This window comes from Hyalella azteca, unplaced genomic scaffold (assembly GCF_000764305.2).
Source record: "Hyalella azteca isolate HAZT.00-mixed unplaced genomic scaffold, Hazt_2.0.2 contig13103, whole genome shotgun sequence".
Lineage (NCBI taxonomy): Eukaryota > Metazoa > Arthropoda > Malacostraca > Amphipoda > Hyalellidae > Hyalella > Hyalella azteca.
Genome location: NW_025943037.1, coordinates 67,413 through 85,723, shown reverse-complemented (window position 1 = coordinate 85,723; position 18,311 = coordinate 67,413). Strand labels below are relative to the sequence as shown.

General features: G+C 37.4%; 1 protein-coding gene across 1 annotated transcript in view; it reads right to left on the bottom strand.

Annotated features, from left to right (window-relative positions):
* Positions 1-553: 553 nt before the first annotated feature.
* LOC108675807 (protocadherin-like wing polarity protein stan) overlaps positions 554-18,311 on the bottom strand; it is a 48,720-nt gene continuing 30,962 nt past the window's right edge. Inside the window, exon 3 of the mRNA XM_018163839.2 lies at positions 554-756. Within this exon, the coding sequence (XP_018019328.1) occupies positions 554-756 (203 nt within the window). The remainder of the gene's footprint in view (positions 757-18,311) is intronic.

The window sequence follows — 18,311 nt, the reverse complement described above, 5'->3', positions numbered from 1 at the left end:
TCAGCGAGTTGATGGAGTCGCAGGCAAGACGAGCTTATGAAGAAAGTGCGGATCCTTGTAGAAGCTCACATCAGACCTCCGTAGCGGATTGGATCGATGATCCGGGAAATCAGAACTGTCCGGAACGGCCAGACTTCGCTGGTTGCCGCTGCACTGAAGCAATTACGGGTTATTAAAGACTCTGTAATTGCGATCGATGGCTGGGACTTAAGTGCATTACAATCGGGCTGTCGGGGGTTGCTCGCTATACGAAGGAGGAAATCTATTCTCGCTTCGGATTATTCAAACGTCGTGAAGATAAAAACATAGCATCTTCATGTACGATCTTCCAAACCAATTCTGACAGTAAATCTCATATTCGATTCAATTTCAGAAAACGAGAAAGCAAATAAATACGTTTTGCAAATATCAGACGAGTAGCATTGGAATGTTTTATCGTTTAACCTGCATTTTTAAAGAGTGAATAAGCCCAAAGGAGAAATTAAAACGTGCACAAGGCTCAAAATATTAAGAAACCGGGAAAACTAAAATAAAATAAGGAGCCTTACACGTTTCACGCGGCGAGAAGCGTATCATTGTCTGAGAGGTGAGGGAAGCCCTCGGAGTAAGGATTAAAGGGCGCTAGTTTGTCTTGAGGGTCGTAGAAGCGGAAGAGGGGGAACACCCAACCGAGGGAAGGCGCAAAAACACGCGAGCTGTAATGAGGGAAGCTGGAAATTAAGAGAGTTCTGTCGCTTACGGTGTTGTCGGAGTTACCTTAGAAGAACAAAGCGAGGGGCGTCAATGGGGTGGTAAATAGAAGTTTAACAAAAAAAACCCGAGCCAAATTAAGCAATAAACATGCTTAGAAAGAAACCCAAATAGCGGCATAAAGCGTAAGTAATTTAAGCATAAGTATCAATAAAATCTAAATCAATTTCTTTGGAACAAATTTCAAGAAAATATTAATCAAGAAGGTAATGACGGGCTAGTTTCATGGAAATCGGAATTTATATTTACTGCAACATGAATACGTTCATTTAACATTCATGTTATTCTCAAACTAAAAGAATTTGAAATTTCCCGCGGAAATAATATTGAAGAAACTTTTTTGTTTCGCTTTTTCTGAGTGCGCAGCAATCCAAGGTAGTATTGGAACTTTATCAGAAGGTTGAGCATGGAATGCATTAACTTTTCATCCGGCTTTCTCGCCGCAGATGCACACGTACGGAAAAATTATTTCTCCCGAGAAAAAAAACCTTCTCTTTTTGAATCATTAAATTATCCAAGAAACAAGAGGATTAGAACCACAAAGATACCTTCATACATGAAACTCTTAAGAGACTTTTCATCACTTCAGAGCCATTCAGTGACCGGGTAGACACACACAGACAAGTAGACGGTAAATGCATTCAGTCCGCAAGTGGAGCCCTCGGCCATTATTGTGCTCTGTATTCAGATGATGAACATCAAAGACGCATCAGAGCTCCGTGCTGTCATTCCAGGAGATTTTTGAGGACCGCATAAGTGCTTAATGGCCGAGGGGAGAGTCGCGGCTATAGGACGTCAAGAGCGTCAACTCAAACGAGATATGAACCAATTCAGGGAATTCATTCCACAATACTGAAGTAACAGAAAAATGAATATTACAAAGAGGGTGATAGAATAAGAAAAATATAAACTTTCAATGTATAATAAGGCACGTCAGACGAAGAAAAAAGCGTGTCAAAGCGGAGCAAAGAGGTACATCTGTGGAAACAACTTGGTTTGAAACCGAGATCGGAACTCACTCAGAATGCCTGATAGACCCAAATTTTCTTTAACAAATTCTGTACTATGGGTTGTCAACCTTCATGTCAATCCAATTCATGAGTACCTAATCTCCAGCGAAAAAAATACAAGGAAGAACATATACCTGAAGTAGGTAACATACAAATGAGATCAAATAAGCCATTGAAAATTAATACTCAATACACGGTAGCTTTCCTTTTAGCATTCGTCTCCCAGATCGAATTGAACCCCGAAACTGGAAATTAGTTACCCTTAATTAGGGAGAGAACCCTGACATAAACAAGGTCTTTCTCCAGCTAGGGGATTGGCGTGACCGAACCACATTACACGGCCCTGCATGTACAATTGTACACGGGGTGCGGCCGGGTAAGGCTTAATATAATGAGGAATGGAAGCACACGGTAAATAAGTCAGATATAGGGGGAAATTTGTGTGGATATTGTGGCTTCAGGGTGGAAAATAAAGTAACAAGACTCAAGGTATGCGTTGTGGAATTTAAACTACAATTGTACACGGGGTACGGATAAGGCTTAATATAATGAGGAATGGAAGCACACGGTAAATAAGTCAGATGTAGGGGGAAATTTGTGCGGATATTATGGCTTCAGGGTGGAATATAAAGTGCTAAGACTCAATGTATACGTTGTGGAATTTAAACTTGTTATTTTAAGAATGAATAAATAAATTAAGTAAGTTATAATCAATTGAAACCATTATACGCATGCATCCAAAATGTGCAGAGAAGTAATTCATGCATACAAAACACATTATTTTCCAGTGCAAAAAGAACATTTTCGTATCCAAAAACATCTAATGGGACGACGAAAATAGTCGCCCATTACACGGAGAAACGTCTAGCATCAAAATACGCTACATTGAAATTGTAATCTTTATAATAGCAACAGGGTACTATTCAGCTTAATAAATTCCCCGAAGAAAAAACATCAACAGACTTCTCAATTAACTCTGACTAGAGATAATTTCCGAGACGCAGCGTCTGCAAATCTCACTGAACGAGGGCTATAAATCCCGCTGCTGCCAATATCACACAAACAAACTGATTGGCTAAATCGAAAGGAAGAGTAATAGCGTATACTATAGGAGCTGAATTGCACTGAAAACTATTGTGCTCGCCATGTCCGTCTGTCCGTCCGTCCGTGACTTCAAGTTTTCGTCGGCGAGAAAATGCGCTCTGTTACTCACTGCAGTGAGTACAGAGTTATATTTTTTTTGTCTGTTTTCAGTGGAACAAAAATAAAAAGACGCGAACAGACAAAAAAATATAACTCAGTACTCACTGCAGTGAGTGACAGAGCGCATTTTCTCGCCGACGAAAACGTGAAGTCACGGACGGACGGACAGACGGACATGGCGAGCACAATAGTGCATTTCTTCCATAAATGAGAAAATGCGCTAAAAAGAAGCTGGAGGAGAAAAATTTTGCTACTGTTTCCATAAGCAGATTGTAATCGCAATGACTTTCGTTCTCCCACGAGTGTGGGAATTTCCCTTGATATATGTTTGATGTTCCACGAAGAAGCTGGCATAACATTCGTGTTCAGGAAGTGCAACATTAATCTTCTCGAGCTTACGGAAGTATATTACATGAATACATGACAGGATATCACAAGAAAATAATACTGGTGTACGACCGAGCACACGTAAAAAAATTGCAGTGCAAGACTGAATAAATTTAGTACGCAAAAGAAACATGTGAAAATTGAAATCAATACAAATGTACTCGCATTTAAACGACCGATATTTCACAACTTCAGCTTTCAAAGTTTTCCGAATAATTAACGCAACTAAAGTAAGAAACTAAATAATTTTACATTATTACAAGCCCGGTACCGATGATTTTCAACATGGAAAATAATTAATCGAGACCACATTTCGCAATTAATTATTACCAATTACCACATTTAAGAGTAGCTAGCGCTACATGACAGAGAAGGATATCATAATGCGTATCATTTCACACTATTTTTTTTTGACCGCGCGCTCAATATACCGACGGTCAGTATTGTAACGGCCTGGACCAGCTCTATCCCAAATTTTTTTCGTACGCCCCCTACAAGCGGCAGACGCGGACATCCCTTTACGTAGGGGGACATCGATCGCGTGGCGTATAGGAGGAAGCGAGGGCTCGCCACGTGCGACGCGGCTGAATGAGGGGAGAGCGGAAGGAACAAGAAGGAGGCGAGGGATACGAGAATGAGGGAAGCAGGAATGGAGTCAGGAAAGTAAAAAAAAAGAATAAATCGAGACTCGAATAATCGGAGGTAAATTTTATGGCTGAAAAATTGATCAAATCATTCAAAGAAGCAAATTGAAAATTGATTATAGCTTCAAATCGACAAAAAGATTGCAATTATTTTCCTTTCTGACATTATCATTACTTTTTATGAAGTTTAATTTGCTCCGATATATTCATTTCTATTACTCGTTGCTAGCAATTGATTGCAAAACCAAAGCACATGACTTAATTGTCTAGGGCTATTTGTGAAGATCTCATGATTGGGTAAAACGGATAGGTATAGAGTGATAAGGATCTGGCATGAAGAAAAATTCATCGACTGCCTTCTTCTCGAGCTTTCATCCGCCATCATAAATAAAATCGATAATGGAGTCATAGAAAGATCAATTTGCAAACGCATCACATCAATATTTCCAATTATGTTAACCACGGGGCGATAGGGTAACACCTGGCATAGGAATGATCACGTCTATATAGAACACGTGTAAAGTACTCAACGGTCCTGGCCCCTGTAGTTGAATATATTAGCGCAATAACTCGGTCAATCTTAATCGAAAACCCATTCATCAAGTAGCCCACGCACGTAAACTAAATTACAGTGTTGTGTTAATTTCTGGGACGCGTATTAAAAAGTGTTTGGTGCTGTATCTTCATTTATAGGAGAGAAGACACTCGTGTGCTTATTAATTCTAAGGTATGTAAGAAGTTGATATGGAGTATAGGTGCAATAAATGTGGCTTATGTAATAAGGCTGTCGAAGTGAACCTTATAAAGGTCTAGTCTATGGCATTTATGCTCGTGAACAACAGCATCTGCTGAGGTACGTGAGAATATGTAACGAGGATGAAATAGGGTATTATGTTTACAGAGATATTTTATATAAATTGTAAACAACCTTGTGGCCATAATCTTCTCATATGTAGATCGTTTCTGCAATGTCTTTTTGTCGCTTCTGAAACTTTGGTATAAGCTGAGATAATGACCTCCTTTTGAATTATTCCTACGCCGTGCATGTTCTCAAAGTTTTATTATTTCGGACAAGTAAGATCTTCACAAGAATATCTCTATTAGAAGTGAACGACCGAACACAACGTACGTAGAAACTAAAATTAAAAGGTAAATAGTGTCCAATTTGTTTTCCTACAATAAACTAGCTATAACGAGTTATCAATACGAAATAAATAGGCTAGGTTACGATGATACCGATGTATTCGCCAAGAAGTTATTTAGTTTATATATATTCGACCGTCAACTAATTTCAACGTAATTCATTGGATGGAGCAGCACGAAACAAGAGTGCCTAGCAAATTACGGACCAGGCAATAAGTCCAGCAGCTATCTCAATCAATCGTCAGCTATGGAAAGATCGGGTTCCAAAGGCTGGATCCCTTGTGAATCAAGTCACGAAAAGTTCAAGAATCGGCAACAGGCCATGGGCCTATTTCTTCGGTGCCAACACTTCTATTCTATTCTATTCTATTCTAAGAGCTTCCCAAGTCATCAACTCGTTGGCGAGCTATCGACAATTACGTCATCAATGTCAGCAATCAGACAGTCAGCTCTGAAGTCAGCTGGGGGAATTCTCATGCGGTTTATATTTTTCATAAGAGGTCGTCTAGAGCGAGCTTAGTCTACAATTAGTGGTTCATTGATTCTTTTATTTAGGATCTTGTAAGACTTGAATTGTAGAAGATAGAAGGAGCAGCACCTATGCATATATAAGCAAATTCTATTTTATTTTCAAGTACTACGGCTACATTACGTACAATTGTGTCGCTCATGGCACCATAATGATTGAACAAGAAACGAATAAAAAGAGGGAAAGCAAAATGAGGGAAACGAGCCGACTGCAGCAGCGGCGGTAGCAGCATTACTCAGTGTAAGTCCCAGAACTGAGGGATCGATGAGGGGTGAGTCACACCGCGCCAGGTGAGGGACGCTATCACACAAGGGGGTAACGTAAATAGTGACACAAATTATTCACAATCATGTTATATAATAGGTAGGTTAATAAACATTCTTGGCGAAATCATAAATTACATAAAACCGCCAAAAGCAAAAAGTAGGGAATAGCAGCGCTGCAGCCTAATTCAGATCTTGAATGCAGCATCATTGCCTGGGTTAATCAAGAATAAAATTAAAAGGCATTATACTCGATAATGATCCCGAGTTTTTATAGCGCGTAGAATTGAATGTAAAGCACTCAACTCTTCCAATTTATAACCAGACGAGGCACGGGTTGCACCTGACATCTACCAGAGGAGCTATTCCCTCTAGACATACATTACACATTTAGTGTTCTTTTAATGCCCAACCTCTTTCTCTATTTAGCGCTGACAAGTCCAAAAGTTGAGAACAAATGTGAAATAAACGACGAGCAGGTTGGCGGAGACAGTAACGTTATCTTTCACTTGATTTTTTTAGAGCAATTTGACGTTTGTGTTTTTTTTTCACTTAATTCTCAAAAATGTTTCTGGAATGACAGCACCTCTAACACTTTACTCAAGCATGCATTTTGGATATTCAACTTCATCTTCAATTGACAACCTCTAATATAGAAAGATTCATTGGATTTATGTTATCCTGCTTTTTTCACCTATTTATATCATGTACTGCTAAATACGGCTATTTTCGCCTAATTTGGATAGTGAAAAGAAAATGCGTCAAACAATCACTAAAATAAGAAGAATGCAAAACAAATTTTCAAGATCAGCAGGTGGGGAAAAAAGTATGAAACCTAAATAGTTGTAAAAATAATTCTAAAAAGGAAAGTACATAACAATTTCTTCTAATCACTAGGATATTCAATCATGGATCCTTGAGAAGCCTCATCTGTAAAAACGCTGTTCTAAGTTGGAAAGCAGCTGCGTATGTACATCAGTGTATACGAGCCAGGCTCGCTACCCATCAATTAAAAGCTGTGGAGTGCACTCAGGAGATACAACCGCAGATGAAGGAACCTACCATCATCGGTGGTCAGAACCTGCCATGTTTCCTAATGGGTCCTAAGCAACCAACTCCAGTTAGACATTGCGTTCCTTCCTGAGATAACTTATGAGACAGTCTAAACGTCCGAATGTAATTCCATCATATTGCTAAGAGCGAAAAAATACTCTGTATGACGACAAAAAAGATCATGCTGATAACAAGCGGCATAATGACAAAAATTCTATCACTGAAATCCAAAGCATGAACGATGTAAGTTATGTAACCAGTTTTACCACATAAGTAAAAATACGAGTTTAATTGTTATTACACACATGCAAAAACTGAGTTCTATCCAATAAACCAACTGTAAAGTTCTACGGTATTCCGACACACAATTAATAACATCGAGTGATGTACCGGTACAGGCAAGAAGTAAGAGAGCCGTTCATCATAATACTCATGCAACAGCCGTTCATTAAGATCAATATGACATCGGAAACACAAGCAATGAATCACGGCACAACCGGAATGGCCTCAGGACATGCGAATGATTGTTCCAGACTCCTTAGCAATAATGTCCCTTACTTATTAACTAGTGAAAGGCAAAGTTTTCAACTGAAATTATGGGCCGAGTAATTAGAAGAAGTGATTATACAACAAGGTATCAAAGAGGAATTATTAACAACGGTAATGATAGACTTTGATATCCGTTATATCGACATAGATGGCGCAGAGAAGGACATGACATATGTATATACCATAGAGTCTGTTATACATGTATCCGGAGTGTCACGAAAAATAAAGCTTCCTCGATGAGAAATTTTCAAAGTAAAAGACACCCGCTGCCTCGACGAAGCAAGTCAAAAGGCATTTCACTTCACGGACCAACAATTCATAACTAGTTTTTCGCTTACATTGAAATGCAGAGGTCGTCGAGGTGCTACTTTCCCGAAAACTGATTAAAGCTTCAAGGGCGCGGGGCTCGACACGGCGAGCGTAAAGGGATTCGTGTGCTAGCGTTGTGATGTATCAATTGTACATGGAATACTTGTAAAAAAACTGATGTGAAGATGAAATAAATAGAATTTCATAGCAGTTAGTAGATTTTGCACAAAAAATCCGTGAATTGAAATTTATGAAAGTTGAAATATTGTGAAATCAATAAGGTCATAAATTCTGTAGTCAACAGAAAATTTCGAAAATACAGTAGATATGACTTCATCGACAATCATCTAAGCTGCAACTAATTATGAAAAAAGCTCGATATTTACGTTTAAATTTGTGATTAAAACACAAAAATTAATATAAATAAATCATAAAAAATGATAATGACAAAACCTCCGGCAACTTCCTCATAGATCACGAATGATAAGAAAAAACGTTAAAAATTGTAGTACATCAACAAATCGTAAGTAAATGGTGCTACAGTAAAACTCTAAACAAAAATGGTGCCAGACTAAATCTTTGATGCCCATGGCATGAACAAAGGCCATTTGTGGGTTTATCACCGACGGGAGGGCGGGCTTACCGCGTCATAAAGCCCAGAAACGGACAAGCCGAAGCCAGTCCGCCCGACGCAAGACATCTCGGAGGATCTCTTGCGTTTCAATTCATTACGAGCGGCAAAAACTCAGAGGTATTTTTACACATTAAATGCAATACCTACTCATTTTAAAATTTGTTTCCATGTAAAAACAAAAAAAAAAAGTTGGCGAAGAAGTAATCGAAATAGAAGTCCATACCTCGATCATGAGTGGTACATTGAAAAATACTGTCTGAGATTACATAGTTCAACAAAAAAATATTTAAAACTTTTTGGGTTAGCTCTATGAGTAATGCTGCTCACCAAATTAATGACATAGATTGAGGATCTAAAAAATATCCAGAGAAAAGAACTGCAGCACAGTACTGCCAACTTCCCAAACATTTGCAGAAACCTCATTGCATTAAAATAAAATTTTTCAGTTTATTAAGATAAAAATTGAAATAAATTTGAAAATTCACGTGGTCGATTTACACTTGCGAACAAATTAATTGCGTAATATCTCGTATAAGATTAAGAAAGAAGAAGGAATGCTCCTATATGGTGTGTGGCTCAAAACTTAACACGAAGCAGATTTTGTGGCCATTGAAACTATGAGTCTTACCATCCGAGTTATTTTCGTTAAGTAAGCCATGCTCATTAGTAGTTTACATCGACGACCAAATTGACTATTTATTGGCAGATACATATTTTGATTTTAATTGCTTCACTTTTCATTTGATAAGAATTCAATTCAATCGTATTCGCTTTCAGTTCATTTTCCCCTCAAGAAACATGTAACAACTCAAGAGCATATCTTACGAGGCTTTATGATTACGTCTCATAATATTCTAGGCATTTCTCGAGCGTTCAAGACAATTTTCTTACGAGTTTCAGATCATTTTTCAGCCTGCCAGGCAACACTGATCACAAGGCACTGATTAGTGCAGCTTGGCTTGTCCGTTAATATAACGGCACGTCCAGCACGGCGATGACTGGGCAGAGCGCGGGTATGTGAGAGCGAGGGACCGCAGGCCATCTTTCTGTACACGGCTGCGGTAAGTATACTTACCACGGAGAAACAAGTGTGCAACCGAGAGAAAAATAAGTTCGAACATGATACCGACCTAAAGATCAATGTTGATTGGAAAACGCACCTCAACGGAAACTAAATTAGGAACGTATTGTAATGCATATACAAATAGATTAAGTATACTTACCACGGAGAAACAAGTGTGCAATAGAGAGAACTAACTTCAAACATGACACCGACATAAAGATCAAAGTTGATTGGAAAGAGCACCTCAACGGAAACTAAATCAGGAACGTGTTGTAAAGCATACAGATAGATTAAGTATACTTACCACGGAGAAACAAGTGTGCAATAGAGAGAAAAATAACTTCAAACATGATACCGACATAAAGATCAATGTTGATTGAAAAGCGCACCTCAACGGAAACTAAATTAGGAACGAATTGTAATGCATACAGATAGATCTTGATGGATTAACTGTAGTGAGTAGCCAAGTTTCAACCAATAACCATAAATGAAATCATCAAAAAATCGCTGAAATTTTAACCATTCCGGGAGAGATTTCGACAATTTGAATCAATTAAGTAAAGGAATATAAAGAAATACGATAAGACTTGGCACGCAAATGCGAAAAAAATCATCAATATGAAAAATGGTGAAGACTTAAGAAGCGATCAAATTTAAACAAAACGCATATTATGACCCAATCAACCTCGAAGTTATTTAGCAACGTTAACCGATGCTTAAAGATCAATGTTGATTGGAAAGAGCACCTCAACGGAAACTAAATTAGGAACGTATTGTAATGCATACAAATAGATCGTGACGGATTAACAACGTGAATAGCCAAGATTCAACCAATAACTAATAAAAAGTTAATGTTGTTAATGTTAATAAATAGAATTAAATTTGGCACGCTAATGTGAAAAATTTATCAATATAAAAATGCTGAAGACTTCAGAAGCGATCAAATTTAATCAATACGCATTATGACCCAACCAACCTCGAAGTTATTTAGCAATGTTAACAGATACCGATGCGGGGAGATGAGAGTTAAGATGATTAACGCCCAGCAATGAAAAATACTCATATTCTGAAGTACATATACTATCACGACATGAAGCAACATATGCATGCATGGTAAGTATGTAGTAGCATATGCATGGTAAGTATGTAGTAGCATATGCATGTTAAGTATGTAGTAGCGGCTGACGCGTCTGAATCAATGACAAAGATGGAACATTTGTACGTCGCAGTTCACTGGTCAGTTAGAAGCCTTAGGCGAGAGGCATATCAGGCTAGTAAACCATTTGTAAAATTGATTTTGCCTTCAGCAAATTACATTGAAAAGTAGGGGATACTAATTCGAGCACAAGTCAAATCACATGTTTAAAATTAAACTATATGTGCTTAGTCAATCCATCGGATGCAAGAGATAATTTAATGTATACCGATACAAATGGGTCAACAATCATCAACAACCGCAATCCCAATATCGTGCCGCTGAATAATTTTCCCAATTTCGTATATAATATCTAGTGGGTCAATAACCGAAATCCCAATATCGTGCCGCTGCACAATTTTCCCAATTCTGTATATAATATCTAGCATAGAAGTCTGGATATCTCACATCATTTCCAGAAGCTTCTGAACTCAAGATAATTCTATGAATTCCACGGTATTGTACAATTCAATAGAGTGAGTCTTCTGTGGCTAATAATTTATTCAAGCTACAAGGTGAAATTGTTCTTAAAATCAACGAAATCAATTCAAAATATTAAATGAAAGAATATATTTTTGACTGTAGGAACAGAAACTCATGCGACATCGATTGAATTCATTTAAATATTTCATTTACACGAGCCTCATTCTATTCACCTTATTTCATGTTCACCACAAAACACAAAGTTTTATTTATGGAATTTAACCATAATTAATGTTCACCACCCATGCATGATATCCGAACGCGTTACGCAAATGCATGGGCACGGCTATTGAATAATTTTTCTCCAGTCCGCCGTAAAAGGTGAAAGCATTCGTCTCGGACACAAGTCTTGAGGAACATTCGGGCACGAACGAGTGTTCCACGTGAGAGAACGCGGCTCAGTGATAGTTACTTAGCGCTAACGAACAAAGTTACGGCGAGCAGAGGATGTGAAGTTATATGGAGGTTCGTATATAGTCAGCTGCCCGGAACCATTTCAATATTCATGGTCCATTCATCGGACCATGAATGGACCATGATGGCGAGATACATAGAACGAGAAAAGCTGCTTTCTAAGGAAAGCTATTTTTTTATAAATAGGAAATGGCAGCGGTGGTGAACCTTGAAGTAGTAATATTTGCAGGTGAGAGGTGTTCAAGACAATTCAAACCGTGAGCTTTTTTGAAGAATTTTAGAAGAAAATTTCATGTTTGCTCTTTGCTGAAAATATGAAAAATATCATTTACTCGCAATATTTATAAAATTTAGAGCCTTTATAAATTATAGATGGACGTGTAACTAAATCTGTGATCGATATGCAAGCCATTGCATCTCACTGGATGATTTTAATACACATACCACCCATTCACCTCAAAAAATTCGAGTTCAACCCGTTGTCTACTGAGGAACTCTATTTACCAGAACGTTAGATATGAATAGTAATTACAATAGAAGAATCTACAGACAATATTGTTAAATCTTGTTCTTACGACAGAATAAGAATAAAATGAGCAACTTCTCACAAAAGATATTGAATTTAGTGAGAACATGGTAAAAATATATTAAGTATCTATTAGAAGTTTCTAAGTTTAAGATTATGCACCGTGTTCACATTCTCTGAACTTTCCCTAGGCTCATAACAAATTTCTTACCTTCAAAAATCAAACGCCTTTTATCTCACAAATATAGGGCGGAGTTTTTACCTCCGTATATACTTCAAGTGAGCGCAATGCAGCCATGAGCGACTCTCGTATAATGAGAAGTATGGCCGAGACCTAAAAGTTCGAGACGAGCATCTGTTCATGCGTGCACTCCATTCATTATATGGACGTCCAAGAAGACAAAAAATTTGCCGTCCGTAAAATACTTGCATGGGTTGCGAGGTGCGGATTCCGGCCGGCGCCTGCGTGTTCAGAGAAACTCGCTCCTGACAATGTACAGATGATGATAAACAGAAAATTCATTACAGTGGATTTGTGAAAAGTTATGCGGAAAAAATTTTGAATGAACGAAGCGGTAATTGTCGCAAAATATAGAGAAAAAAATTAACGAATTCGTTCACAGCCGAATGATTCCAGTACTCCTATACTGATCCATTTAATTGAAAATTGTAGCATGAAGAACACCGTAGTTGGATCAATGAGTATATCTCTTAATAAATTTATTCTCTGAATAATTGTTTCAAGTATTGGTCTCAATTGGAATCAATCGTCATATCAAGCACCAATTTTTTTGCAAGCGGAAATTTGAAAATATAGCCCTGTAAGCTGCACATAAAACTACAGTTCGTATAATGGATATTGAAAAGAAAAGTTAAATTGTCAATTATAAATATCGAACGGTCATACACGTCCTACCCAGATACCGTGATAGAAAACAATTTTTATCTCACGTTATGATTTTTATCTCACGTTTTTTGATGTTCATTATCCATTTATTGTCCATATCAAAAAAATATATAAATAACGCCCTAATTTTCAATTCATTTTGAAGAGACTTATCAGTCTATTAGATCACGATTAATAATTTTAATGCAATTCAATCGCAACCCATGAGTATGTGAAAACAATTATGTGATATATAATTGTAGCAAAAAATGGCAATTCAATGAAAAGTATAAGAGATCCAAGTAGCTTTTACAGGAGAGAATAAATTATTCGCCTAAACTCGATCTTGACACGACCGCCAAGGTTGGATCAAATTTAGTGCGATAATTTTAAGATAATTGCGCTAATTCTCCGTGGTTCAGGTCGTAATTCAATTGAAAGAAGTGCAAGACGAGCTTAATTGCTACTCTTATTCAATTGATGAAAAATGCGAGCAATAAAGCTGAGCAAAACAGGAGTTCAGGAGCTGGCTTCTAATCCACTGCCTGCACGAGCGTATAAGGGTGAATCTTGGTGCTATTTGGGATAATTAACTATTGAATGAATTACTAACAATAATCAACGTATTATTCTTGTTCAATAGTGTACAATTACAATTCATATAAGGGTTGCATAGAAAAGCAACCTGTTACAGTGGTGCTACCGACCAGTTAGCGACACCGTACACTGGCGCCCGAACAGGGACAAATGGTATCAACATTGTTATCTTACAATAGTTTGTAATTAAATTCACTCCCCCTAAGAATAAGTTGAAATTTTGCATAAAAGTAACACTTTTATATTGAATCCTAATTTGAACTTCCAATATTTTGAGTGGAAACGTAGAGAAAGGTAATGCCAAGGCACAACTTTTAAAGGGAACATGCTGTGGAACTGGCACTCATGTTTTCAAAAGCTCGTACGCGCATTCACTGTTCTGACAGAGTGACATCAGCAAAATGCGGGACTAACGAACAAGTAGGTCATTTCGCGGCACACCTTTATAAAACCGACATAGTTTTACTCAATAAATTGAATGAAATGAGTTTTTTCGTTGCGGAGACCTACATTACATGGTTGTCATCTCCATGACGGTTGAAAGTTTCATACTTATACTACCTTGACAACCAACATGTGATCGTTTCAATAGAGGCAATGGTCGCTATTTCCGAGTAATGAGAGAAGTTTTAACGATAACCTGGGATCAAAACACAAATTAAGCCATGCGAGGCAACCACCCGATGAAAATTTCGAGGAATGTGAATTAGGATACTACTCCTGATGGAAAATCAAGTCATGAGCATTAGGATGCTCCTGATGGAAAATCAAGTCTTGCATTTCAGGTTTTCATGCATGGCAAATCAGGGCGCGGTGTTCATGAGAGACGACATGAACGCCATTGAGATGAGCTCGACGACAATTGGACGTTCTACCCGCGCCTCATCTACCGGCCCCCATCTACACGAGTACTCGTCTACCCGTGAATTATTTCCAGCATTCTATCTGCTTCCTTCCTGAATCGTACTAAAAAACGCTGACCTAAAGTATAATTATTTTCTGGACTTTATTCTGCGTCAATAGACGTGTCCGAACAAGCGTCTTTCCCGGAAGCAAATTCTTTTTTCACCATTATGTACATTTCAATCTGAACTAGTATGAAAAAATTATTTCCATTAGCGAATTATGCTCTAGAATTATAATTTTATCAGACTGTTGATCCAAATTTAATTTTACAGCATTAGAGGTACTTCAAACTAGTAGATAAAACATCACTTTCCAAATTAAATCATTTATGATTGATTGATTGACTGATTGATTGATTGATTGATTGTCAAGAATAATTCTCTTATAAAATTGCATCTACGTCCAAGATTTATCCCGAGAAGCGCTCGTCAACTCGAAAATATTTTCCAGTATTGCATTCACTGCTTCATTTATGTAGACTTCACCTGAGTTGCGATCAAATAAAAACGGGCTCTGTTAGGGGCTGCATTCTCAAAAAGTTCTCGGGATAATAGGTACCTCTTAATCTCGGGGTCGTGGGTTCGAGCCCCACGTTGGGCGATTGTTTGTATAAGTAATAATAAGTACTAGTTTACAGTCTACTATTATCAAGGTAACTGATACCTGACTTGTGCTTCGATATTTGGCACACGATTCCGGGCCACAATTAAGGGAAGGCATAAAAAACGCGCTTCGCATTTATAGAAGCAATTAGCTATTAATTACAGCGATTATTAAAATACATCATTTGATCGACGATGCTTGTGAAAGCCCATGAGCTAAATTTCAGTGACTATGTATACCATTTCTTCTATTCAGTCATTTTTTCGCAAAATGTCCACGCATTCCGTTACTCTCTTACGTTCTTCAATTTTGAAATTTTTCGTAGCATGAAAAACAACGAAAAAAAATTTTGTGAAGCGTCCGATTTAAAAAGCGTTTAGAGAGGAAACGTTTCTTTTGTTTCTCCGCGACACGTGACCGTGAGAGCGACTGGTTTAGGTCACGTCTCATGTAAATGAATAGAGCGAGGTTCCCATGAAATGAATTAGAGGCATGTAAACTGAATAAATTGCAACGCGTATTCATGAAAACAATGAATTTGATTCTTGCATTCATGAAAATTAACTTACGTAGTAAAACTGGTTATCCAATCAATAATGGTGGTGGTGAATGGAATACACAAACTTTCAAGATTTTCTTGTTAAAAAATTACAGAATAATTATTATACCACAATAAATGATGAAAAAATTGTTGTATTTTACTTCAGCTACGAGATATTTCACACGCAAAATCTGAACGAGTTAAAGATCACAATAAATCATTAAATTTAAGTTCAAGCCAGTGCGATTGGTTAAGCAAATTTTTCATCTCACTACACAACGCGCTACACAAAATCCTTCATTGTCCCGTAAAACTTCACTTCGTGTCGGTGAAACGGGAATGTTAAAAGTTTATTTTGCAATGCCAAAGAGTCTACTGGAGATCAGTCAGAAATAATAATACAGAAATGCTTGAGTGACATCATAGTATGTCATGATGATTAAACTGGTCTTTGACTATGAACAAGAGCTAGAACGACGACCATTCCAGGTCAGGTCAGTAATTGGGAGAATGACCTTTAATTATTAGAGGAAATTAAAGCGAAGCGTCACGAGGAGGCACGCCTTGAAACACATCAAGATCTGCTGGCTTTATTAAGAAGTAAAAGGGAGAGAGAATGTGACAGGATGAATTTTCTTAGTAGTTAATGCATTTTAAAACAATTCTTTTCGTTATTATATGCACTACGGCAGTCATAACTTGAAACTCATCGGAAAGTGATATGTTGAAACTTCCTCACAAATCTCCGTGTTATTGATGAGTCTAATATAACAGGAAATAAATTAATCGAAATGACTATTATTTAAGGGTTAGTTTACTTATAAGAGTCGGTGACGTGTTGTAAATATAAACAGGATTTGATGAAACGAAGCTAACATCAACTATAGTTGCTATATAAAAACAATAAAGAGATAGAGATGAAGAAGACTAAAAAAATATTATAGAGTATGATGTGGATAGCCATTATATACGTAAAATTAGAATAAAGACAAGTAAAAAGCAGATATGCAACAAATAAGCGTGAATGGATGGAGTATAGAACGTGAGAGGGGTGAGACACATCGAATAATTTATTAATCTACAGGATTATTATTAATAAACAGTGAACGTATTATTGCAGACAGACTCCAGTCTCAACAGCAGCAACAACAACATCCAGTAAATCCAATATTGTGACTGCTGTTCTCCGGATAATTGAAAGAGAACGAATTGGATCTTACGCGAATAATTAGGTTTAGGCTTTTCACGCGTTTCACTTCACGCGTTTGCCGATTCAAAGCCAACTTCAAGCTGTCTCGAAGCTATTTCAGAGCAGCCTCAGATTTATCTCTGAACCGACATTGAATATTTCATGACTTAAGTGGGGAAGAGGGGAAACACACTATAGGGAAGAAGATTTATCAGCTTGTTGATGTTGGCTACCTACAGCAAAGAAGAAGAAGCAGTGCAGATATATTGCCAATAACCAGGGCCTGAGAGACTAGACAACGGTCATACCTTAATTAATGCCTGACACGTAGGACGGTTGTAAGTCCCGAGTCAATATAACAATGTGACAGTAACTTTTGTTGACCATATTTACTCACCTTATTTCTCTCATAGTCCGACGTGCTAAAAATCGATTCTATTTTAACCTGTTTAGTCAGGATCTTCTCTATCTTACTTCTAGTTCTAGGCGCAAGTCTCTTTTTCGCTAGTTTTTATCTCCCAATTCGCTTTTTCCGAAATTTAGTTTTCCCATTAACATAAATCGTGATTCCAGAGTAATTTTAGCAATCGGAGAGAAATTTTTTCAAATTAAGATAGCATGCTAACGATTATAGACAAAAACGAATGAACTGAAGAATTGTTAAATTTTTACCGTAGATATTTTTACACAGGTGACGACAACAAGTAAGCGCAAACAGGTAGACTTCAATAAATTACACGCAGCGCTGGTTGTCGTGTTGATAAGTGTACACAGCTGAAATCTTTTAACGAAGTGATCGTCTACACTCTACAGTCAACGAGTTCTGTGAAGGAAAAAGCTTAACTCTTTGTGAAGTGAAATATTTTTCTAGAAGCGCTGCCTTTCAGGTGATAATATTGATACCATACCAAAATATTCGTTGTTATAGATTAACATAGGGTAAATGGTGACTATTAAAGCCGGTTTCGTAAACTTATAAGTCGATCGGCTTCTCATTTTACGTTGCATCGACTTAGTCAACATAACATGTTCAATGATATCAAAGTGAATGTCATAATGCTAAATCATTTCGAAGACAATTTTTTCCTTCACGCCCAAAGCTAAAGACTTTAACATCATAACTAACTTGAGAATTGTCCCAACAAGTACTGCATGTCCACAGAAGCTTACACTTAATTAAGCAAACTTAATAGCTTGCTGAGGTGGTACTGTACTGCGCGTTGTATACGGCAACTCAGTTTATGAATTATCCATCGTGAGAACTAACTCGATTGAGAAAAAAACAAAGAAAGTTATTAGGCAGACAACGTCTAAGATAAGAAAATCTCTTAGAGCATGTGAGGAGTTAAAATGCTAGATTTTCATAGAATAATGAAAGTCTCAATAATATTTGTTCCAATAATGACATAACTTAATAACGAAATTTGCAACTGT